At 45.0% G+C, this 25,752-nt stretch overlaps 1 protein-coding gene across 4 annotated transcripts in view; it reads right to left on the reverse strand.

The window, feature by feature from the left end:
* The window catches only part of RGS12 (regulator of G protein signaling 12), a 240,664-nt gene that overhangs the window by 98,780 nt on the left and 116,132 nt on the right, over positions 1-25,752 (reverse strand). For all 4 annotated transcript variants that reach the window (XM_033950323.1, XM_033950342.1, XM_033950313.1 and 1 more), the window contains exons 5-6: positions 4,256-4,425; positions 832-924 (exon numbers count right to left, since the gene is read on the reverse strand). In XM_033950323.1, the coding sequence (XP_033806214.1) occupies positions 832-924; positions 4,256-4,425 (263 nt within the window). The remainder of the gene's footprint in view (positions 1-831; positions 925-4,255; positions 4,426-25,752) is intronic.

Raw genomic sequence — 25,752 nt, forward strand, 5'->3', positions numbered from 1 at the left:
GGTTCATTTTATTATGAAATGTCATCATCTTTCCACTTTGCACCCATCCCACTAGCATCATCTCCCACTGTCCCACCTGGCATCATCGCTTCCTTCTACTTCCCTGCCACAAGCCCTGCTGTCAGAACTCTCCCTTCCATCCCTCTTCCCCTGGCAGCAGTACCATCTTCCCTTCCGTCTCACCCCTCTGACATTAGTACAATCTTCTTTTTTAACCCCTCTAAATTGCCACCCGCTGCCAAGAGGAATACAGCATGCAGCATTTATCACTTATTGCTACTTCTTTTTATGTGAACTTTCTCCTAAAGCTGGACCCGTACAAGATCATCACCTGCTGGCCCTGCACAGTCCAGACTTCAGGTGGTAGCTGATAGAAAAGGAGGCAGCAGAAACAGTAAAAAAAAACACAAAACACTCCTAGTACCTACATGGCACAGGAGAATAGGTGGGGGGTGGGGGCAACAGAGAGAGCAAAACTTTGTGTGAGCATTCATATTTTTAAATTATACCAGTTGCTAGAAAAGTCATAGTTATGCTGTTGTTAGTGTCCCAGTACACAAGTGCCAAGCTGAGAACAACTTTTGGGGGTCAATGCAAGTGTGACAGTTTCCATGGAAAGCCCTGAGCAAAGAGAGCTGCCAGCATTATCACCAGCCATCCAAGGCAACTAAGGGTTAAAAAGCTCGATTCTTTATAGGACAGTTTAAAGTTTAAGTTTGGAGATTATAATTATGTTCTTAAATACAGTACATTCTTATTCCTTGTGCTACATTTTAACAAAAATAGTTCCTTGTGGGGAGTCTCTGCCATAAATATTTAATCTTATCTTACTTCTTTTTTGTCATGTGCAGGGACTCGGCTAAAATATTCACAGGCTTGCCAAAACAAAATATTCTCTTCGCTGAACTCCTTCTTCAAAAATTCCTAAAAATGGAAAAAAAAAATAAGAATTACAACTGCAAGAAAGAAATGTTTGTGATAAATTATAAATTTGCTTAGGTTTTCATAGAACAACTGCCAAGTTTTCAATGTCTAATATTTACTTTTGGGCTCAACAAGATACATCTCCAAGCAGAATATATTTTGCAGACTGCCTGAATTTCAACTGGGCCAGATTTAGAGCTGCCAAGTGATCCAAAATGTAGGAAGAAACAGTAATACAGTGGTACCTCGGTTTACGAGTGCACCAATTTGCGAGTGTTTTGCAAGACGAGCAAAACATTCGCAAACTTGGTGCCTCGTAAACCAAGCTTGCCTCGCTGTACGAGCGCCCCCCCTCCCCCGGCGATCCGGCATCCCCCCCAGCGATCCGGCATCCCCCCCTGCTCGCATTGCCCCCCCCCTCCACTGCGATCCTACTTCCCCCCCCGAGCAGTCAATGACACCCTTTACCCGACTTGGCACCAGTGCCTGTGCCCGAAGATCCTCCCCTCTTCTGGCGAGGCCTGGGCTGGGCGGTGCGTTGGAGATCCTCCTTCTTCTGGGCTGGGCTGGGCTGGGCTGGACTGGCTTTGAGCATTTGCGCATGCTCAAAGCCTTCTGGTCTCGCTCTCAATCTCGGAGAGAGTGAGACCAGAAGGCTTTGAGCATGCGCAAATGCTCAAAGCCAGTCCAGCCCAGCCCAGCCCAGAAGAAGGAGGATCTCAGACACCCCCCCAGCCGCGCCAGAAGAGGGAGGATCTTCGGGCATCGGCACTGGTGCCAAGTCGGGTAAAGGGTGTCATTGACTGCTCGGGAGGGGGGAAAGTAGGATCGCGGTGGAGGGGGGGCAACGCGAGCGGGGGGGGTGCTGGTTCGCAGGGGGGTGGAAGCTGAATCGCGGGGAGGGGTTTGGAACAGCGTCGGATTCCTCAAGGGGGGGAGAATGGAGCAGCGCCGGTAGTCTCGTGGAGGGGGGGGAGGAGGTGGAACCAATCAAAGCAGTTTCCCTTACTTCCTATGGGGAAACTTGCTTTGATATATGAGCAATTTGGTTTACGAGCATGCTTCTGGAACGAATTATGCTCGTAAACCAAGGTTCCACTATACAGTTTACATAATTCGTTCCAGAAACATGCTCATAAACCAAATTGCTCATATATCAAAGCGATTTTCCCCATAGGAAGATTCAGAATCTTGGAGAGAGCGAGACCAGAAGGCCTTAAGCATGCGCAAATGCTCAAGGCCCATTCCAGCCCAGCACAGGCAAGAGGGAGGATCTCCGACGCACCACCCAGCCCAGAAGAGAGAGGATCTTCGGGCACCGGCATGTCCTATGCGTTGGTGCTGGTGCCGGTGCCCAATCGGGGTAAGGGATTTTGTTACGGTGCTCGGGGGAGAGATGTAGTATCGTGGGGGGGGGATGCCGGATCGCTGGGGGGGATGCTGGATCGCAGGTGATGGCGCTCGTAAATCAAGTTAAACTCGGTTTCTGAGGCGCTGATTTTGCGAATGTTTTGCTCGTCTTGCAAAACACTCGCAAACCGAGGTTTGACTGTATATAATTTGTTGCTAATGCCACAAGGAACTAGCTTAAGTTAAAATAATTAAGCTGAGCCTCAAAGCTTCTGGTACAAACTTCAAATGTAACTTCATACCCAATAAAGCCCCACTTACTATCATCGGCTCACAATCAGGTCAGGAAAACCAGAACAGAGAAAAACTCAAACTTGAGAAAAATCTGTTTTTCAAAAACCCGAACCTGCTAAAGATAGAAAAAGGCTCCTTGAGGCAATACCAGCAAAACAACGCAGTTGAAAAAGCCCAATCATAAACACTCCCCAAACAGTACTTAGCTTAAAAAGACAAGACAAGACAATTCACAGCTGCCTGATTCTCAGTCATCGATCAGCCTGGCCTGGATTTGGAGGCCATTAGCAGCTAAGTTATTTTTCTTGCTTTTGCTATGGATGTTATGAGCTGGACTATACTGCCTTTTGTTACATTCACCCACTGACTTTCATCTGTATTAGGCGTGCTGTTTGATACCACCTGGCAGGTTACTTTAGTTGCCCTGTTTTCTTGGACTATTTTTCAGCATTTACACATAAACAGCTTTTGTAGGAGTGGAGTTTTTTTGGCCAGATGAAGCTGAAATGAGGCCTTTTTCTCCACTTCTTTTCTTTTTCCCTTTCTCTTTGGTGAGTGTGAATGTTGTGGGTTGTAAGTAAGGCCTTGTAGTGTTGCTGGGTGTGTGTATTGTTTGTCCGTGTGGGGCTTGTTTTTGAGTGAATAAGGGATATATTCGGGCCCTAATCCTTGAGTATTTATTTCTGGGGTTACAAACCCCCAAAACCACCTCCAATGGCAGCGCGAACAGTATTTAGTAAACTGGGGGTATTCCCCCCAAATACCCCCGTCAGAGCCCTTTAAAATAAGGTTTTTGTGCAGCGCACTGCTGTCTTGTGCTCAATTGTCCGCTCAAATTTGTCGGCGCCGTTTGTCCGGCGCGCTTATGACTGTGAACCATTACAATATTATTATTAAGACTTAGCCAAAAGGAAAGATTTTAAATAAAGAGTTTTACCTCATATAAAATGATCATTTCTTTAATAAGACATTAGCTATTCTTTCTGAGACCCTCCAAGTACCTACAAATCCAAAATGTGGCCCTGCAACGGGTTTGAGTTTGAGACGGAGTTCAAAAAAGCGTGGGATGAGCACAGAGGACCTAGAATCAGAAAATAATAGGAATAATATTGAAGAACTAATGCCAGTACTGGGCAGACTTGCACGGTCTGTGTCTGTATATGGCTGCTTGGGGGAAGATGGGCTGGGGAGGGCTTTAGTGGCTGGGATCTCAAAGATCAGGGGTCTCAAAGTCCCTCCTTGAAGGCCGCAATCCAATCGGGTATTCAGGATTTCCCCAATAAATATGCATGAGATCTATGTGCATGCACTGTTTTCAATGCATATGCATTGGGGAAATCCTGAAAACCCGATTGGATTGCGGCCCTCAAGGAGGGATTTTGAGATCCCTGGTGTAGATGGACTGGAGTGAGCTTTGATGAAGACTTCAGTAGTTGGAACCTAAGAACAGTATCGGGCAGAGCTTTAGATTCTTGCCCAAACCCCAACAAATTTTTAGCTTGAATCAGGTTGGGCAGACTAGATGGATCATTCGGGTCTTTATCTGCCGTCATCTACTATGTTTTCTATGATGTCCTACCTTTCCTTTTCTTAGTCTTCTCAGCCGACACACTCCCATTTTTTGTGAAGTTATTTGACAGACAGCCACTAAAATAATGCTTTCCAGGAACAGGTAAGAAGTACTTACAGAGAAATATCTAACACCGACAGGATCCTGAAGAAGCCGTTCAAAAGATACTGCCCAGCTTGCTACTTTTCGTTCTCCAAGCCTCCTGCAACTCTGCACACTAGGAAGACTGGCATTGCTGCTGAGGCTGTTGTCACTGACACAGCCTTTCAAATCTGCATTATTTATCTCTATTGAATAAGAACACACACAAACAACAGGGTTCGTTATTATGGTCTCAGTGAGCTGCAGTCCTTTGTCCTCCCATTTGATTTCTATTTTGATTTGATTTCTTTATTAGGAATTATTTACCACCTTTTTGAAGAAATTCACACAATGCAGTGTACAGCAATCTATTAAACAAAGCCCCATGGAAGATCCTCAATGTTTTCTATTTTCTCCAGTAACCTCTCTAAACATGAGCAGCATGTAGGCTTTGTCAGTGTCATTTCTTAATGCTTACACAAATGATGAACCATTAATAAGTCCTATGGTAGAAAGGCAGGGTAACCTCAGCACACTCAGCTTCACAGGTAGCATTATAAGCAAAATTAAACTAAGACTGATTCAAGCTCTCATCTTGGTAGCTCAAAGCAGTAACCACTGTGGCCTGTTAGACTGACCCTAGTTTTTCTGCTATCCCATTTTGACTTTGTTAGTCTCTTGAACCCGCAATATGCCACAACACATAACATATGCCAACACACAAAAAAACAAGTCTGGATATTCAGTGGCTGTATATGATTAGTAACTGCCACTGAATATCAAAGTTTGTGGTCAGTATTGCAGCTATTTATATAATGGCAATGTTCAGTCACTATCTAAACAGCCAATTCACATAAACATAGGAATAATTGTTTTTTTCCAATCCTATGTTACGAGTGTGGCTATTGTCCAGTGGTGATCTGGATTAATGCCTGCTTCTTCCCAGCTCTACCCATGGATCACCCCAGCACTATCCACACAGTGACACGATGGTCAGAGCAAATATTTTCAGCTCAGCAGGTTTTATTCGATTAGCAGGTTTTATTCGATTAGCAGGTTCTATAAATGTAACAAAAAAGAACAAGGAAGTAGGGGATTAATGTAAATGCAAAAAGCCAAAGACACCCCACTGCAAAAAGCTGACTTACCACTCAAAATGAAAGAAAAAGCTTCAAGATCGTGGTGAGCAGATTTATGACCTACCAACCTCTAACCACATCATCGGCAGAAAAAACTTCCATTCAATGGTTAAGTCTTACAAAATTTTTCCACAAACCATAGCAATTCAATTATTCACTGCACACTAGTGATAAATATGGATATTTTAAACATTCTTATATATGTATTCAGTTGAAAATATCTCTTTTATCAGCCACATAAATCAGTGAGTCATGTCAACGTTTCACGGCAATTCAGCCGCTTCTTCAGGACTCCACCAATCGTCTCACCACAAACATTACAAGACGACTGGTGAAGTCCTTTGAGTCCTAAAGAAGTGGCTGAATTGCCATGAAACGTTGACACGTTGCCATGAAATGTTGGCCCGGACGTCTAAGGCCCCTCCTCGCTTTGAATATTGCCAGAAGAGCATGGCACACCAACTCAGAAAAACACTTTCAAGCATAGGGTAGCAGCAAAGTGGAAGGACATAATCAGGAGTTGGCAATGGATTAGGGCACAGTAAACAACTTGCCAAATGAATTCACAAGGAAGGGTGTAAAGAGGTTGTGGGTTCAAATCCCTCGCTGCTCCTTTGATCCTGGGCAAGTCTCTTAATCCTCCCATTGCCCCAGGTACATTTGATAGAGTTTGAGCCTGCTGGGGCAGATAGGGAAATATGATAAAGAACCTGAATGTAAAACCACTTAGGATAAAAGTGGTAAATACCGGTAAATAATTAAAAAAAAAAAAAAAAGAGACAGAAGACAGATAATGAGGAGCTGCAAAGTGGATACATTTGTAACAGAAGACTGAAAAATGGAGTAATTGCCTACTTTTAAATATCATCTTATTTATAGAAATCTCTCTCTATACCGAAGATTTTAAGAGTTAAATAAAATCAGGAATCCCCTGAATCCAACAGGTAATTTCCTGGATCCATTTTTTTAAACACACCAGAAACAAATTTACAAAAAGATAAAGATAACAAAAGAGTAATGATAAAATGCCAACAATAGGAACCCTCTCAGCACTTTTCAATGGCTCATAAGATTCAAAGGGCTAAATTCACTAACCTCACGAATCCGATCCGATCTGATCCGATCCGATCCGTGGCTGGGTGACCGATTCACCAAGCCTCCACATGCAAATTAATGCAATCGGTGGCATGCCCCACATCAACCCCAGAGTAATCGTGAAGAACGATCCTGACGCATGCGCAGACCATCTTCTTTGCCTGTAGATGGTTTGCGCATGCCACACAAGCGAAAACAAGGAAAGGGGGGGTTTAATGGAACAGTTCTGCCCGCCTGCACGAACACAGCTACAAGTGCTTAGAACGATATAGGGGTGACAGGGGAAGGAGAGAGCATCCCTGGCTTTATGAACAGAACACGTTTTAAGTTCAAACAATTTTTACTGATGCAAACAACAACAAATACAACATTAAAACTTGTATAACAATGATGATGCATCAAATATAATAATATGATGAACATATTGATGTGGTCAATATTACATACAACACCAAGGTGCTTAGTATAATAATGAGTTCAGTGTCACTGGCTATTCAGAGGACCAGAGGATCGGATATACTGAATAAAACATATAAGGAAGAAGTTCTTATGACTGGAATATGTGTATGGTAGTATAATAATGAGGCATTGAGAAAAATACATCCCATATAAACCTAGAAAATACCTTCATCCCCCATCAAACCCCACTCAATCTATGTATGACTACATGTTTGAATCTATTTAATACCCTCTACCTTCCCTCCCCCTTCCAATGGTACTCTCTACCCCTCCTCAATCTCAGTTAGGACACCCTTCTTAAAACCGCACTACGACCTTTAGGAAATAAGGCTTGCAAATATGGATCCCATATTTGCATAAACAACATCTTTCGCTTCCTCATTCTTCCAGCACCTCTAGCTTCCCAGATGGCTAACTGATGCAACTGGTTTCGCCAATGCCCAAACTTTGGAGGGTCAGGGATCGTCCAATATTGAAGAATACATTTTTTGGCCAGTAGACTCATTTTCCTACACAGCGCCCTATGTCCCTTATGACTAAAAGCTTCTGGCAAAGAACACATTTTAAACCCGCGGGTTAAAACCACGGGCTCGAAGAGAGGCAGACAGGGCAGCAGAGAGCTGAGATCCAAAAAAGAAAGTAAAGAACGTAAAAAAGACAAGCAAAATATTAAAAGGAAAAAAGAGCAGCAAGACGCAGTGGCAGAGAGGCAGAGAGCAGGGTTTTAGTACAAGGGAGATATTTTATTTCAGGGCTGTAGGGCTGGGATTTGAGGCAGGACAGTCGGAAAGAACATGAGCAACTGGTCCTCAGCAGTCGCTTCTTTTTTGATCTGCCAGCCCAGTCGGTGTTCCTTCTTCAGTTTAGTGAATCGCTGCCTTCCTACTTTGCATGCTGTTTTCCCTCATTTGCATGCACGGATCAAATCAGAGGTTGATCGGCCACGAGGTTAGTGAATCGGGTCGGGGGAAAATCGGGTCAGTACACAATTGCAAACATGATCGGTGAGCTTAGTGAATCCGGCCCAAAGTCACCAACTGATGTTTCAAGATTCCTCAACCGATACCATTGTCGCTGATTAAATAATGTTATGCTGCAACTAGGTGGCTTTGCAGTTATTGGTCAGAATTCAAAGGCTCTTATTTTTAAATTAAAAAGAAAATTCTATCTCCTACCCTCAAGCAATCGGCCATCATTTGATATAAGCATTGAAAACTAATAAACCATCCTGTTCACTGTTGAATGTGATTTATTTCCAAGCAAAATGGCTGCTAGCAAGACAGAGAGTAAATGATCCCTAACCAGGTCAGGGCTCTCCTGACTGCAGAAAGTAGTCCGGGCGCCTGATGGTAGAGAAATAACTGCCCAAACTGGGATACAGCAGAGTTTTGTTAATTACTATAGGGCTCTCTATGATAAGGGGACTTGTGACACAGTACAGAGGATGGCTTTCTTTCAAGACCTGCAGCTTCCGTCCTTGGGACATGAGCAGCGGGAGGTGTTAAATGCCCCGGTGCGAGGGTTGGAAATCCAACAAGCTATTCGGGCCTTAAAATTGGCTAAAGCCCCTGGGCCTGACGGACTGGGCTCTGAATATTATAAGTTGTTGGGGGCACGAGTGGTGGGCCCATTTCAAGCCCTATGTGGGGCTCTTAGTAGAGGTGACCTGCCTCCGCATAGACTAACTCACGCTAATATTGTGGTTCTACCGAAACTGGGGCGGGCGGAAGATCAGCTAGTTCCTATAGACCTATCTCTCTGCTCAATCAAGATATCAAGTTGTTTGCTGCTATTATGGCGGCACGCCTGGGTCGGGTTTTGCCCAGCTTGGTTCATTCGGACCAGGCAGGTTTTGTGCCGGGCCGTTATTCCTCTGCTAACGTGCTGAGGGCGCTTTCGGTGCTTCAGAATCCTGGACTAGTTGGGCAACACCCGGGACAGAAGAACGCTCTTATAGTTAGTCTAGACGCGGAAAAAGCGTTCGATAAAGTGTTATGGGACTATCTTTTTTGGGTTCTTCCTCAGTTCGGCATTATGGGAAGCTTTCTGAATGGGATTCGATCATTATACGCTCATCCTACGGCTCAGATCCTGATTAACGGGGAGCTTATCTCTTCTTTTGAACTTGAGAGGGGGACGCACCAGGGCTGTCCCCTCTCCCCGATGCTCTTTGTCTTGGCTCTAGAGCCTCTTGCGGCTAAGCTTCGTCAGAGCCCTGATCTGCATGGTATTCGTTTGGGTTCCCAGGAATTTAAAATTAATTTGTTTGCGGATGATATGCTCATCTTTCTGGGGGACGCTGCAGATGGGGTTCCTCGATTAATAGACCTTATACAGAGATTTGGTGCCTTTTCTGGGTTGCGAATTAACTTTGATAAGTCGGAGGCCTTGGCGGTCCGCCCTCTGTGCGCTCTGTGGCACGATCCTTCCTTTCCGCTGCAGTGGTCTAAGGTTACGCTCAAATATCTGGGAATATATCTGCATGCAGATCCGGGGGTGGTTTATCGGAAGAACGTACTTGATAAATTGGATGCAGTTCGAGCTTTGTGTAAGAGGTGGATGGAATTTCCCCTCTCGCTCTTGGGGCGCGTTGCCCTTATTAAAATGGTCCTCTTGCCGAAGCTCCTATATCCACTACAAATGGTGCCCCTTTGGATCAAACAGAAAGATGTGCAGGCCTATAGGGGGATCGTTTCGTCCTTTATATGGTGCTCTCGCCGGGTGAAAATTGGCTATAACAAACTGATTAGGGGGCGCGGACACGGAGGTGTGAACTTGCCCGATTTGCGTCTTTATAATGCTGCTGCTTTGTTGAGATGGGTGCATGAATTATATACGGGAGTTGACAGGTTTGCCCCGGTTGGATTCTGGCACCTTTTGTCAGCTCCGGTGTCAGTTTTTAACCTCCTGTGGCATGGGGCGGGACCCTGCCCTTCTATGCTTCGTCCCTTGCGAATGGCCTGGTGCTGGTGGCGGTCTTCATTGGGGGGCGCGGTGGGTCCCTCGCCTTTTACGGAACTGGTGGGAAACATGCTTTTTTTGCCTCAGCTCGGACGTCTGGGTGCCGTTTTGTGGGGCAGGTTGTTGAGGTTGGGTCGGGTTCGGTTCCCTCTTTTCTGGCATGTCGAGACCGCTGGGGTTGGACTGCAGGGTCTATGTTTGCATACCTGCAGCTGCGTAGTTATTGTTTGGCGCTCCGATCACCGGAAAACAGCTTGCCCACTTTCACTTCCTTGGATCATCAGTTTTTGTCCGCCCCATCTGAATTTAATACGCTCTCGGAGTGGTATAAAGTGGGGAAGGAAAGACGGTCTAGTAGATTTCTTGATGATATGGCAATGGATTGGACTTTAGCTTTGGGAGAGCAGGTCACTGCTGATGAATTAGTTCTGTGTTTTCAGGAATGTGCCTCTGCCTCCCCTAATGTGAGTTTGCAGGAAGTACATCTGCAGATTCTACACCAATCTTATTTAACAAGATGTAAGGGTCGAAAGATGGGGTTGTGGCCTGATGACTGCTGTCCCCGATGTACATCACTTGGTACATCACTTGGTACATCACTTTCTGGAATGCTCCTTGGTACATCACTTTCTGGAATGCTCATATGTAGGGCCCTTGTGGATCTTTGTGCTTCGGGAGTTGGAGAAAGTTATAGGACTGACTATAGATTGGTCTTACAAGACGTTGCTGTTGGGTGTCACAAGTCCCCTGGTGGAGGCGGGTGTTGGCGAACCTGGGAAGCGCTTTCTTTTGGTGGCCTTAGGAATCACAAAGAAACTAATTCTTCGCTACTGGATTGGCACCACGCGGCCAACAGTCCAACAGTGGCGGGCCAATATGTCTTTGATGGCTGGTTGGGAGAGACAGCACCGCCGGGGGGTTGCGAGCTGGAAATCTAGGACCTATTTGGATTATTGGAGTTCCTTTTAGTGCTGGTTAGAGATCAGGGGTGCACAGGGGTGGGGGGAGGGGTTGGGGGGGGAGGGTTTCATTCAAAAATTGGATCTGCATGGGAGATGATATGTTGGGGATTTGTTTATTTTTGTCTGTTCTTTACATGAACCCTTGAATTTTGTACTTGATGTTTTTCTCGTTTGGTCACACTTTGTATCTTCTCGTATGCATTGATCCTTCAATAAAAATATTTTTTTTTAAAAAAAGAACCATACATAGTCTTGAAAACATCACTTGTAAATCCATCAAGAAAAACAACAATCGTATATATATATATAAACCCATAGCCCATCCCCCCTCCCCACTATTATTATTAATGTATACAATATAATAAGAACCCTTCCCACCCTCTATTATTCCTGGTGTATATTTCAATAGAAAAACTGGTATTTAATCATCACAAAAAGATGACATTGGCCCCCATATTTTAGTACACTCATTAACAACAATATTTGCAGAGCACTAAAAATGTTAGCTTCATTTCTGAACACATTTCTGAAAAAGCACCGATTAAACATGCTGCCTTGCTATGAATGCAGGCACGTGATTCTGCAACAAAATAAATTACCTGGATAAAGCCGATACGAGCCACTATGATGCCATCTGACCAAGTGCTTCAAATCATTCACTGAAAACCATCCATTTGAATCCATACCAAACTCAGCTGTACCCTCCCAGCAAACACTGGGTAGAGCTTCTTGCCACACTTTCAGACATTGTTGTTCCGATGTTATAACTCTTCAAGGTCAAGGCAAAACATTTGTTCAACCACTTCAGCCAGGCCAGTGCATTATTTGAGCAAACCGATTCGCTTTTCTATGGCCTCAAGAAGAGGAAAGCGATAGCGTACTTAACAAAGCTTCATAAAATGCTACCTAAATATTTTAAAAGGGAGAACCTTTGGCCTGTGGTTGATAGAATCTGAATTATTTATGCCTTAGAGAAACACAGCTAGCTGTGGCCTGTACTGCGCAAGGGCTGATCATAACAGCTACACAATGAATAATTCCACCTATTTGTGGAATGGCTGTAATACAGTAGCAGTGCACCAGTAGCTAAACAAAGTTTCTAGGATTTCATGAAAGGAAAACATTTCACATCGTATTTCAAAACAAAATTAAGTTGCTCTTTCATAGCTGTATTCTTAAACTTTCAAATGCTTTTTTCATTTAATAGAATATCTCCAGTGTTCTCCCCAGGGCCTTACAGCCGGGCGCTGCGCCCGGCTGATTTAGATGACCGCCCAGCTAATCCTGCTGCTGCTGCCGCCCATGCTCCTTCCCAGGCTGACTCGCCGCCGAAAATTTTGTTTGACGCCTGCCTTTTTTTTTTTTTTTTTTTTGCCAGCATGCTTTTACTTGCTTTGGGCCTTCCTGTTGCCGGGTCCTGCCTAATTTCTGTTTCTGTGAAGGCAGGACCCGGCAGCGAGGAAGGCCCGAAGCAAGTAAAAGCAGTAAGTTGTAAACTTCCCTCCGGGGCTCTGTGTGCATGCCGGCTTCCCTTCTCTTCCCTCCCCCCCACGGGACGCAACTTCTGGTTTCGGAGAGAAGGGAAGCCAGCACGCACACAGAGCCCCAGAGGGAAGCTAACAACTTACTGCTTTTATTTGCTTTGGGCCTTCCTCGCTGCCGGGTTCTGCCTTCATGGAAACAGAAAGTAGGCAGGACCCGGCAAAGAGGAAGGCCCGAAGCAAGTAAAAGCAGCAAGTTGTAAGCTTCCCTCCATCGCTGATCTATGAAAGATAGGTCAGCGATGGAGGGAAGCTTACAACTAGCCTAGCGACTACCGGGTTTGTGAGCTGGGAAGAATGGGAAGAGAAATGCTGTTGCTGCACCGAATAGGGGAGGGGACGGGGAAGAAAAATATTCTGCTGCTCCACCCATTTTGGGGGGAAGGAAAGAGAAATGTTGCTGCTGCACCCAATTTTTTTTTTTGGGGGGGAGGGGGGAAGAGAAAAGCTGGTGCACCCAATTTGGGGGGGAAGAGAAAAGCTGCTGCTGCACCCAATTGGGGAGGGGAAGAAAAGTGCAGCAGTAGCACCCAATTGGGGAGGGGGAGGGGAAGAGAAGTGCTGCAGCAGCACCCAATTGGGGAGGGGGAGGGGGATGAGAGACAAGAGATGCCAAGACCATGGGAGGGAGGGAAAGGAAAGGAGCTACCAGACCATGGGGGGGGGAGAGATGTCAGCGCATATGGGGGAGGAGAGAGATGCTAGGGCATGGGGAAGAGAAGGGAAGGAGATAGAGATGCCAGACCATGGGGTGGAGTGGGAAGGAAGGAAAGGAAAAGAGAGAGATGCCAGAGCATAGGGGAGGGGTGAAACTGAAATGAATCATGTACAAAGGAGAGAAAGGGCACAGGATATACAGTTTATTGAAGGGACATGGGCCCCGCCCCCAGAAGAGACCTAAGGCTCCCGGGCCTATTCTGATTGGCCCAGGCGCCTTAGGCCCCACCAGTAGGCGGAGCTTTGGGACGGATGGACCAATCCGGCCTCATTCCATTGTTGGCTGCCTGCCGGACAGGCGGGTTTGGCTCCTGTCTGTCCGTCCAACTACACAAAGGTACGGGGAAGGGGGGTGGGGGTGTCGTGGGGGTCAGCCATGGGGGTCGCGGGTCGGCTGGGGGGGCGGTCGGAGGTTCTTGGGGGGGGCGGTCGTTGGGGGGAGGGGGGTTTGCGTCGAGGGCAGGAAGGCCTGGGATCCCTCCTGCCATAATGTAGTGTGGGTAGGGGGTCGCCGTGGCCAGGAGGGTTTGGGCTCCCTCCTGGCCCGAAAAACTAGCGGGGGGGGGGGGGGGTCGCCAGGGCCAGAAGGACTTGGGCTCCCTCCTGGCCCGATATTGTCGGGGAGTTGGGGAGTCGGCGGGGCAAGAAGGCTTGGGCTCCCTTTTGCCCCGATCGTGTCGGGGAGTCAGGGGGGCAAGAGGGCTTGAGCTCCCTCTTGCCCCGATCATGTCGGGGGTGCCACAGTTGGCTGGGGCAAGAGGGCTTGAGCTCCCTCTTGCCCCGATTGTGTCGGGGAGTCGGGACCGCCAAGAGGAAGCAGCAGGACACCGGTAGGAGCTTCTACATGATGGGGGGGGTTGGGAGGCTGTGGGGGTGCGAGCGGTCCTTCAGGGTGGGGGGTGCAGGTGGGAGTGTGTGGGAGCGGTCCTTCGGGGTGGGGGTGCGGGTGCGTGCGAGCGGTCCTTCGGGGTGGGGGTGCGAGCAATCCTGCGGGGGGGTGAATCGGACGTCGGGGGGGGGGGGCATCAGGCTTTCAGGGTGGGGACAGGACTTCAAGAGGGAGAGGAGAGTCGGGGTGGCCAGAGGAGAGTCGAAGCGGGCAAAAGGAGAGTCGGGCAGCGACGGGAGAGTCGGGCAGCATGCACGGTATACGGGTGTGTGCGGTATACAAAATTTTTTCTACATATATTTCGGTTTCCCGCGCGCTATACCCGTGTGCACGTTTTACACGGATGCGCGTTATCTACGTGAAAATACGGTACTACACTATGTCAATCCAAAGGTTGGTGATGTCCATGTGTGCAGTATGTCACATGCAAGCACCTTTCATTAGGTGTGTCCTGAAGGGAAAAAAAAGGTTGAGAACCACTGACTTAGAAATATACATATATGGCAGCAAAGCAGGTTTTAAGACAGGACTGTGGACTCACTCCAGTGAATAACAACATAGATGAGGCCCTTGACTCTTGGCACAGCACTACCATAATCTTAGATAAGATAGCACCCCTCAAGACTGTGATATCTAAGCAAAAAAAACAGGCCATGGTTCTCAGAAAATCTAATTACCATAAGAATAAAAGCCAATCGACTAGAAAGGGTCTGGAGAAAGGACCAGATACAAGAGCACTTCATTCAATGGAGAAGGAAAATAAAACAATACCAGCAGGCAGCAACTCAGGCCAAAAAATCATACCACAAAAAGATTATAAGTCAATCAGAAAACTCTACAAAAATTCTCTTCAAAATCTTCAGTTCCTTGACATCTACACAGGCCATCCAAGGAGGCTCAACCTCAAACCATCTGGATGCAGCGCAGTTGGCACACTACTTTCAAGAGAAGATCAGAACTGAGAGAGTCCTTCATTCACTCCTTAGAAGATGGAATTGAACCTGGCTCAGTGATCTACACTACAGAGGATGGTATACCAGCTGATTGATACTAGCAGAATTTCTTCACAGTTACATCCAAAAAGATCTGGATGATGAGGCTCTGAAAAAAATCATCCTGCCTGGATATATGTCCTGCCAAATTGTTGGGCTATGCCCCCCTGAGTTCCTCCTCTGGCTGAATGACCTTATCGATACGTGCCTAACTAAAGGAATATATCCCAAAGCTGTGTCAGCAATTGTGCCGACACCCATACCGAAAGCCAACGGCATCAATTTAAATAGGTTGAGAACTTCTGGCCCATTGCAGGAATACCCTACACTGCAAAACTGATGGAACTCTGCGTCAGCACACAATTGACTGACTTCCTCAACCAAGCAGACAGATTCCACAGTTCACAACATGGCTTTAGAGTCATGCACAGCATTGAAACACTACTACTACTACTACAATTAACCTCAACAGCCAAATCATACCTGAGCAAAGGAAAACAGTTCATCCTGCTACAATTCGACATCTCGGCCGCCTTCAATGTCATCGACCACTCACTGCTATTTCTGAAACTCAATGCAGTGGGCTTGCATGGTACAGTTCTCAACTGGTTCTCACAATTTCTGAAAAACAGGTCTTATGAAGTTTGGAAGAGTGGCCAGAGATCCCAGAGCTGAGAGTCCTTATAAGGTGTCCCACAAGGCTCCCCACTCTCTCCTTCCCTATTCAATATCTACCTAAGGGCAGTAGGAAATAGCCTCCCCTTCCCTCAGACTCACCCCTTCGCCTATGCAGATGATATATTCATACTCTGCGCAGCCAAAGAATCGATAGAAAATACACTGCTCCTCATAAAATATGTTGTCGAAAACCTGAGTGTATGGACCCAGACCAATTTCCTGAAGATCAACAAACAAAAGACCAAAGTATTGTGGTTCGGGGACTACAGTCTACTACTTCGCAATGTTACTATGCAGGGGCGAGGTACTCACAATATCGAACTCCTCTAAAGTGCTAGGAATTACCCTAGACTCCTCCTTATCCTTCAGGAGCCAGATCACATCCATGGCAAAGGGATTCTTCTTCAGACTAAAACAACTAAGATCGGTCTGATCAGCTCTGACTCAAGGCAACTTTAGGACAGTGCACACGCTATCTTGCTATCCTACATGGACTACTGCAACTCCCCCTACTATGGCATTAAAGAGAAAGAACAGAGGTGCCTGCAACTGCTCCAAAATGCATTGGTGAGACTGATTTTTCGATTCAACTGCTTTGAGAAGGCTAGTTCCTTACTGCTAAAACTGCAGTGGTTACCTATCAAGAAACATATTCACTTCAAATTAGCTTGTATGATCCACAAGGCCATCTACAGAGAAAGCTCCAGTGGACTAGTGACCTGTACCCCAGTCTCACACACTTTCCTCAATTTAAGACATACACAATGATTTAAAATACATTGCCCATCTTCTCAACGAATACACCAGAAAAAAACTGTTTAACTCCACTTTCAAATTCCTTGGACCATGCAACTGGAACAATCTACCAACTCACCTATTCTTCAGGAAAAGTCTAAAGACATACTTTTTCTCCTTGTAGATACGAATGCTATATACAGTCTAGCGCTCCCATTTTTCACTCCCCCATTTTTCACTCCCCTCCAATTCTGAAATATGTTAAATTTACTCACTTTAATCTGGAATCACAAATGTAATCTTTCTTGCTATAAGCCACAATGATTCCCTGTTGAAAATTGTGGGATATAAGAAGCTGTATTGTATTGTATATAAAACCTTTGACTCCAACACTGACTCCTTTATTTATAGGTGGCAAGTCAAATGCACGCGCGCATGTGTCTTGCGCGCATTTGACTATGAACCTTATTTATATAGCTACTACATGCAAGGTGTAGCTTCTTGGGATTTTGGTTTAATTTTTTTTGTCAGCTATTATGGATTTGGCATTTGTGTTCTGTGTAGAGAATAACACGGGGTCAGAATTTGTTCCTGTCCCCATCAATAACTGCAGAAAACCATCCTGTGTCATTCTTTAGTATCTATCTCAACCTCAGTCTTTCTACACCAGCATTCTTCAATGCAAAGCTTGAGGGTCAGTGTCTGTGCCCATTCATATTCTGATTCTTATATGAGCCAAGTACAGGATAATGAAGCCACCGTGACATCACTGATGTGACTGTCTCTTAGGCATTGATGGAATGAGGAATTATGACATCACAATATCTGCTCTGGATGCCAGAGACTGGCATTCTTTAGTGTCTATCTCAACCTCAGTCCTTCTACACCAGCATTCTTCAATGCAAGGCTTGAGGGTCAGTGGCTGTGCCCATTCATAACTCTGATTCTTCCCTCTCTCCTTAAAGAATGACACGGGGATGGTTTCCTTAACTGCGGGGTCGGGGACAAATTCTGTGTGTGTGACCGAGGTATTGTTAGCATGAATTTTCTATGCAGCATTTTGTAGTAATTTGGCTTGTTCAGTTGTCTCAATAGTAGAGGGGATATTTGTGGGGGGGAATGAGAGGGGATATTTGGGGTGAGAGGAGAGGGGAGAGGAGGCAGGGATTTTATTGATCCTTGTTCTGTATTTGTGATTTATAAAAAGTTGCACAGAATATTGTTTCTTTTTATACTTTAATAAAATGATTTCAATATAAAATCACAACTATTCGAGGCTTGTGCGGATTGGATCAGACAGAGTTCACAGGGATGGGACAGGGACAAACTTTGTCCCATGTCATTCTCTCTAGGTGCCACTTTTACTAATATAAATATCATAAAATATATTACATTTTGTAATCATCAATTTGATATCAAAATTTATTCTAAAAGTAAAACATATCCTGAAAAAATGGTTTAATCAAATTATTATCTGTGAAATAAGAAATGTAAGTGTTATAATATTTGAATGACATACAATTTAATTGTATTAGGAGTCAGAGTTGAAGTTGGCACATTTTCACCAACTCCGACTCCAGTAATCCAAAAATTGCTTCCGCTTCCAACTCCACAGCCCTGATTTAAAGGAGGGATGTTCTGGCCAGGCCTTCCAGGTATAAATGTATTTTAGAATGGCAATACTCATATACCTTGTAAATATTTATACACTAGCCTTACAACTGCTTCAAAGTCTGCATCGCCCTTAACTAAATTCTGTTTTGGACTTGAGTTTGGAAAACTGCCTGACAGGGGAATTGTACTAATAACTTCTCTGACGTTCAAAGACATCTCCCTAGAGTCAAAGTTTGAGTTCTGGAGTAGAGCTCACTAATTAACTCTTTCAGATGTGAAAGTTTAAAAAAGCTGCCACTTATGTGTGTAAGTGGTACCACATATATGCATGAATTTGTAAAATCCCATCTTTTTATATAGAGAAGCTGACTACTTATTCAGCTTAATTTTTTGTGTGCTCATGTCAAAACACTATTTCCTGCTCTGTGTGTTTCTTCAGCATTCATTGAACCTTTTAGAAAATACTTGTTTCAAATTGGCACACCAATGCAGAGTTATACTCTTTGGGCCCAATATTCAAATGGTTTATGCTTCTAACTTTGAGATTAATATTCCTAAATTAGCCTCTTTGAAAATTTACTAAACTCAGAATTTCAATAAACTATTTATTGTATAGTATTCATTTACATGGTCTCTGTTTTTTAAATTATGAATGTTTTACTATAACTCACTAAGAATTTTGGATTACATGAGATCTAAATTTAATAAATAAACAAACATTCCCTCCCTCCCCCCCCAATGTCAGAATTGACGTTGGGTGGGGGGAAAAGCTTGTGGGCCCACTGCTTGTGCAGTCGCTGCACGCGCTTGGCCTGTTGCTGCGTCAGCATCAGGGAAGCAGGGAAAGATTCCGGGCTCTGCGATCGACTCGCATTGCCTTTGCGATCTACTGGTAAGTTGCGATCGACGTTTTGGGCACCCCTGTTATAAAGGAAGAAGCGGCAGGTTTTAGTGAAATGTTGTATCTGGGCGGTGAAGGAGAGAGAGAAGTCAAAGATGACCCTGAGATTACGAGCAGACAGAACAGGAAGGATGTCCCACACTGCAGGCTGCTAAGCAAGATGGAATCGATGGGGTTAGGAGAGACACTAACTGCATGGGTCAATGATTGGCTGAGTGGCAGACTTCAGAGGGTGGTGGTTAATGGTACCCTCTCTAAAACATCGGAGGTGACCAGTGGAGTGCCGCAGGGCTCGGTCCTGGGTCCACTCCTTTTCAACATATTCATAGGGGATCTGACTCAAGGGCTTCAAGGTAAAATAACACTATTCGCCGATGACGCCAAACTATGTAATATAGTAAGTGAATGCAGTTTACAGAATTATATGGCGCAGGACCTGCTTACATTGGAAAGTTGGTCCTCAACCTGGCAGCTAGGCTTCAATGCTAAGAAATGTAAGGTCATGCACCTCGGAAGCGGAAATCCATGCAGGACGTACTTCTTGAACGGAGAAACTTTAACTAGGACTTCAGCAGAACGAGATTTAGGAGTAATCATCAGTGCAGACATGAAAACTGCCAATCAAGTGGAGAAGGCTTCATCTAAGGCAAGGCAGATATTGGGTTGTATCAATAGAAGTTTCGTCAGCCGAAAGCCTGAAGTCATAATGCCGTTGTACAGGGCCATGGTGAGACTTCATCTGGAGTACTGTGTGCAATTCTGGAGGCCACATTACAGTAAAGATGTGCGCAGAATTGAATCGGTTCAACGGACGGCCACCAGGATGATCTCGGGGCTCAAGGGTCTCTCGTACGAAGAGAGACTGAACAAATTGCAGCTCTACACTCTTGAGGAACGTAGGGATAGGGGAGACATGATCGAAACATTTAAGTACCTCACGGGACGTGTCAAAGTAGAAGATGATATTTTCTTTCTCAAGGGACCCTCGGCCACAAGAGGGCACTCGCTCAAACTCAGGGGCGGAAAATTTCATGGCGACACCAGAAAGTATTTCTTCACAGAGAGAGTGGTTAATCATTGGAACAAGCTTCCAGTGCAGGTGATCGAGGCAGACAGCGTGCCAGACTTTAAGAATAAATGGGATACCCATGTGGGATCCCTACGAGGGTCAAGATAAGGAAATTGGGTCATTAGGGCATAGACAGGGGGTGGGTAAGCAGAGTGGGCAGACTTGATGGGCTGTAGCCCTTTTCTGCCGTCATCTTCTATGTTTCTATGTTCCTATGATGCAAGTGTTGTCCAGAGACAGAGAATGAGGGAAGCGGAGAGGTGGGTTTAGGTGGGAAGATGAACAGCTCTGTTTTAGCCATATTCAATTTTAGATGGCGTGAGACATCGAGGCAGCAATGTCGGATAGGCATGTTGAAACTTTGGTCTGGGTTTCAGTAGAGATATTTGGTACAGAGAGGTAGATCTGAGAATCGTCAGCATAGTGATGATACTGGAAGCCATGGAAGGAAATCAGTGCTCCAAGTGAGCAAGTAATAGATTGAGAAAATGAGTGGTCCCAGGACAAAGCCTTGAGGTACACCAATCGATAGTGTGAAGGCTGTGGAGGAAGAACCACCATTGCATACACTGAAGGTGCGATAGAAACATAGAAACAGAGTATCACGGCAGAAAAGGGCCGGCGGCCCAACAAGTCTGCCCACTCAAGAACTCTCCCTCCCTTGAGAATCCATCTTTTAAGCATAACTCTGTAGCAACCCCACTTGTTTGTCCCATCATCTCTTGAAGTCGAGCACTCTACAGGCCTCGACCACCTGGCATGGAAGACCATTCCATCGATCAATCACCCTTTCGGTGAAGAAGTATTTCCTGGTGTCACCATGAAATCTTCCCCCCTTAAGTTTTAGCAGATGCCATCTTGTCGCCGTTGGATCCTTAAGAAAAAAGATTTCTTCCTCCACTTCAATGTGGCCCGTGATGTATTTGAATGTTTCTATCATGTCCCCCCTATCTCTGCACTCTTCAAGAGAATATAAGTGCAGTCTGCTCAGACGTTCTTCATATGGGAGATCTTTAAGTCCTGAGACCATCCTAATGGCCATTCTCTTGATCAACTCCATTCTCTTCACATCCTTTTGATAATGTGGTCTCCAAAACTGGACACAGTACTCCAGGTGAGGTCTCACCATGGATCTGTATAACGGCAGTATGATTTCAGGCTTTCGGCTGATAAAGCTCCTTCTGATGCAACCCAGCATTTGTCTAGCCTTTGCTGAAGCTTTCTCCACCTGATTGGCAGGAAGAAAACCAGGAGAGGGCAGAACCTTGGAATCGCAACAAAGACAGGGTATCAAGAAGTAGGCGATGATAAACAGTATCAAAAGCGGCAGACAGATCGAGAAGGATGAGGATAAAGTAGAGGCCTTTGGATCTGGCCAAGAACAGGTCACTGGAAACTTTAGTAAGGGCAGTTTCCATGGAGTGACTGAAGCACATCCAGGATAGCATAGGATGAGAGAAAGTCCATGCAATGGCAGTGAACAGCACATTCAAGTAACTTGGATAAGAAGGGGAGGAGGGAAATGGGGTGATAGTTGGAGGAATAACAGAGAAAGCAGTGGGAAAGGACAACGAGCTATTCACAAGAGCCAGCGGTATGAGTCAAAGCCTTGTTTATTTTAATCCAGTATGTACAGTAACATGGTCCATGTCACTGTACATCCTGGATTAAAATAAACAAGGTTTTGACTCATACCGCTGGCTCTTGTGAATTGCTCATTGGCTGTTCCCACTGCTTTCTCTGTTGTTCGGTGCTTGTGGGATCTTGTCCCGTTGGACTCTTCTTGAGGTGCGATAGTTGGAGGGACACGTCGAGTCCATTGACATTGACTTTCTGTGGCAGCTCATATGCAATTCAAACTAGGTGTTATGGTTTTCAAGATTTTGGCCAGTGAAGCTCCTCTTTATCTATCAAATGCTGTATCTTTATTGCAGGGCTCTCCCACTACATATAAAACTAAGAACTTATTTCTTTTGAAATTTCCTATTTTAAAAAATCTAAGATCAACTAAGCAACTTTCTTCCTCCATGCAATAACAGATGGCCATGTTCTGGAATCATCTTCCATTTACAATAAGATCTTGTGATCACTATTTTAGTTTTCAATGGATGTTCTACTTATTTATTTCACAATTCTGATAGGGATAGGGACAAAACCACATTCAAAGCAGTTTCCCTATCTGTCCCGTGGGATCACAATCTATCTAATGTACCTGGGGCAGTGGAGGTGGAGGGTCACAAGGAACAGCACAAGGTTTGAACCCACAACCTCAGGGTGCTGAGGCTGTAGCTCTAATCACTGCACCACACTCTCCTCAGTAATCTGTCATATACCTGTCATCATGTTTTGTAATTCCTAGATGATTTGATCCAGCTCTTACCTTATGGAATCTGTCCTAGAACTGCTAAGGTATAGGCGGAATACAAATATTTATATAAAAACGTTTGGGATGAATGATGGGAATTCCGGGTCTTTTGTGTCTCTGTTATATATTGCTTGGAGGATACTTTAGGCTGGATATTGTATTCCTTGATTTGTTTTTCTTTGAGAATGAAATTAATGGAACTGTAATTTTGTTCTAATTTTAGGATTGTAATTTTGTCTTTTGTTTATAATTATGTATGTTAATTTTTATGGAAACCGCTTTGTTTATAGGCAATATATAAATTTTTTTAAATAAATAAAATAAAAACATAACCAATAAAGTTTGGAACCTCAGTCTTAGAACCTTCTTCTCAACTCGTACATAGACCATCCTCAACCTTTTCAAGATAGTTACAATTAACATGCATGAGATAAAATATCAAGTAGGGTATGATTTTTCTTGGATTTAGCTCACATCTTTTCAGTAGTAGGTCCGGGTGAGTTATACAGTATTTCTCTGTCCTCAGAGGGATTGCAAATCAAATCTTGTACTCTAAGCAATGGAGAATTAGAAAACTGTTGAAATCATCATTGGTTGCTAAATTTATTGGTAATTGAAAATCTGGTAATTTTTATTCTATAACTAAAATCTCTTACTATTTTAACTACAAACTGTTTTCTGCAAATTTTGTAAAGTCACTGTTTTACAGTCTCTTCGTTCCTTTGTACACCGCAATGAACTCAAAGGTATTTTGTGGTCTAGAAATGGAAATGTCAGTGAGATTCGAATCCCGACTTCCCAATTTTACATATTAACCCCCTAATTCTATAAAGTAAAGTTGTGCATTTAAATGTGCGGCTTGTGCACAAAGTTGTATGCACAAGTTATAGAATAAAGGCAGCTGTGGGTATAGTTGGCATTAATGACCAATTATTGGCTATAATCACAAGTGTCATTAATTGGCCATTATGGAAGTTTGCTTGCAGTTGTGAAAGGGTGTATTTCTCCTGACACAGCTTTTTAGCTAAATAGGGCCTCTGTTGAGAATGATTGTAACCCATAAGATTATGTGCTTTGTGAACTTGGAATTGCCACTGAGAATATAATTGATAAATAATAGTTTTGTGTAGCATGGACATTTGTTGTTTTTCAGATTTAAATATTCCACAAGGTACTTCCTCTCCTTGATAAACTGTGTTTCAGTCTTTTTGCATGAAACTGAATGAACTTTAAAGCAGTATGATCCAGATCTGTGAATTTTGATATTAATATTTTGAATTTCTGAATCTCTTTTGGTGAAGTTTTTTTTATGATCTATGACTGAGAAAGCTCTTATTAACTATGTCACATTAGGCATATAGGGCCAGATTCTTGTACTTCTGTCACCAAAAAAAAAATCTATACTTAACACTACACTATAAACCGCATTTAGAGTTAGACATGGTTCTTAGAATACACATAGTGCCCATCCTTGTGACTATAATTTAGGTGTGGCCATTTGTACTAACTAAAACCTGGCATAAATCTCTGTGCCTAAATTGTGCATGGATTATGAATTTTCTATAACAGTGTGCCTTTTAGGAACATCTACGACCTGCCCATGCCCCTCCCTTAGACATGCCCCTTTTTGAGATCTGCACAATAGAATTTATGTGCACCACTTCATAGAATACACTTAGAAAAATTGTGCATGTCAATTCTAATCAGTGCCAATTATAAAATTTTGTTTTGTTTTTACACCGGCGCCTTAAATGTAGGTCAGCATTTTAGAAGCCTACATTAGAGAGTTGCGCGGGGACAGAAATCCCACCCGTCCCCGCCAAAGTCCCACCCGTCCCCACCCGTCCCTGAGAGGAATCCCACCCGTCCCCACCCGTCCCCGTGAGGATTCCCTCCGTCCCCACCCGTCCCCGCGAGGAATCCCCTCCGTCCCCACCCGTCCCCGCGAGGAATCCCCTCCGTCCCCGCCCGTCCCTATAAACTTCAGAAATAGTTATTTCATTTAATTATGCTACTGAATTAAAGGCTCTGGTAGAAACCCATTTACAAATAAGCAAAAAGACTTTATTAATTTGAAAATATTAATTGGGAAGAATACATACTTTGCAAATGGGTTTCTACCAGAGCCTCTAATGTTTATAAATTTTTATCAACACAACTAATATACTACTTTATCCTGAAGCAAAATTTAAAAAAAGAAATATAATTCTTTTCCTACCTTTGTTGCCTGGTTTCTGCTTTCCTCATGTTCTCATTCAATTCCTTCCATCCACTGTCTCTCTTCCTTCTGCATCTTCCATTTGCTCTGTTACTGTGCCTCTCCCTTTCTTCCCCCTTCCAAATTGGTCTGGCACCCATCTTCTTCTCTCCGCTCCCCCCATAGTCTGGCATCTGTCTTCTTCCCTGCCAGCATCTTCTCCCTACTCTCTCTTCCCCATTTCCTTTCAGCGTCCTTCTCCCCCCATCTTCCCCATGTCCTGTCAGCGTCCTTCTCCCCCCTCTGTCTTCCACATGTGCTTTCAGTGTCCTTCTCCCCCCTCTGCTTCCCCATGTCCTTTCAGCGTCCTTCTCCCTCTCTGTCTTCCCCATGGCCTTTCAGCGTTCTTCTCCACCCCCCCCCCCCGTCTTCCCCATGTCCTTTCAGCGTCCTTCTCCACCCCTTTGTCTTCCCCATGTGCTTTCAGCATCCTTCTCCCCCCTCTGTCTTCCACAAGTGCTTTCAGAGTCCTCCCCCCCCGCCCTTCCCATGGCCTTTCAGCGTCCTTCTCCACCCCTTTGTATTCCCCATGTGCTTTCAGCGTCCTTCTCCCTCCTCTGTCTTCAAGTGCTTTCAGAGTACTTCCCCCCCCCCTCCCGTCTTCCCCATGGCCTTTCAGCGTCCTTCTCCCCACTCCTTCTCTACCGCCCCGGGTGCAGCACAGCCGGCCAGGTCCCCTTACTTTTGTGGCACTTCCCCAACCAACTGACAACAGCCCCGGTCCGACAAACCTCCCTGCCCTTAACTGCGAATCTAAATTACCTTATTACAGCTGCTGTAAGAAGATAATTTAGATTCGCGGCTACAGGGCAGGGAGGATTGTCGGACCGGGGCTGTTGTCGGTCGGTCGGGGAAGTGCCACAAAAGTAAGGGGACCTGGCCGGCTGTGCTGCAACCGGGGCGGGGTGTGGCGGGGCGGACCGCCCCCTCCCTTGGTAGCCACTCGAACCGCGAGGCTACTCTCCTCCTTACCTGCACTGCCTGCAGCACAGAGCCAAACGGAAGTCTTCCCGACGTCAGCGCTGACGTCGGAAGGAGGGAGGGCTTTGTTTAAGCCCTCCCTCCCCTCCGACGTCAGCGCTGACGTCGGGAAGACTTCCGTTCGGCTCTGTGCTGCAAGCAGAGAAGGTAGGGAGAAGAGCCGCGCGACTGAGTACAT

The sequence above is a fragment of the Geotrypetes seraphini genome, chromosome 1 (genome assembly GCF_902459505.1).
Source record: "Geotrypetes seraphini chromosome 1, aGeoSer1.1, whole genome shotgun sequence".
NCBI lineage: Eukaryota > Metazoa > Chordata > Amphibia > Gymnophiona > Dermophiidae > Geotrypetes > Geotrypetes seraphini.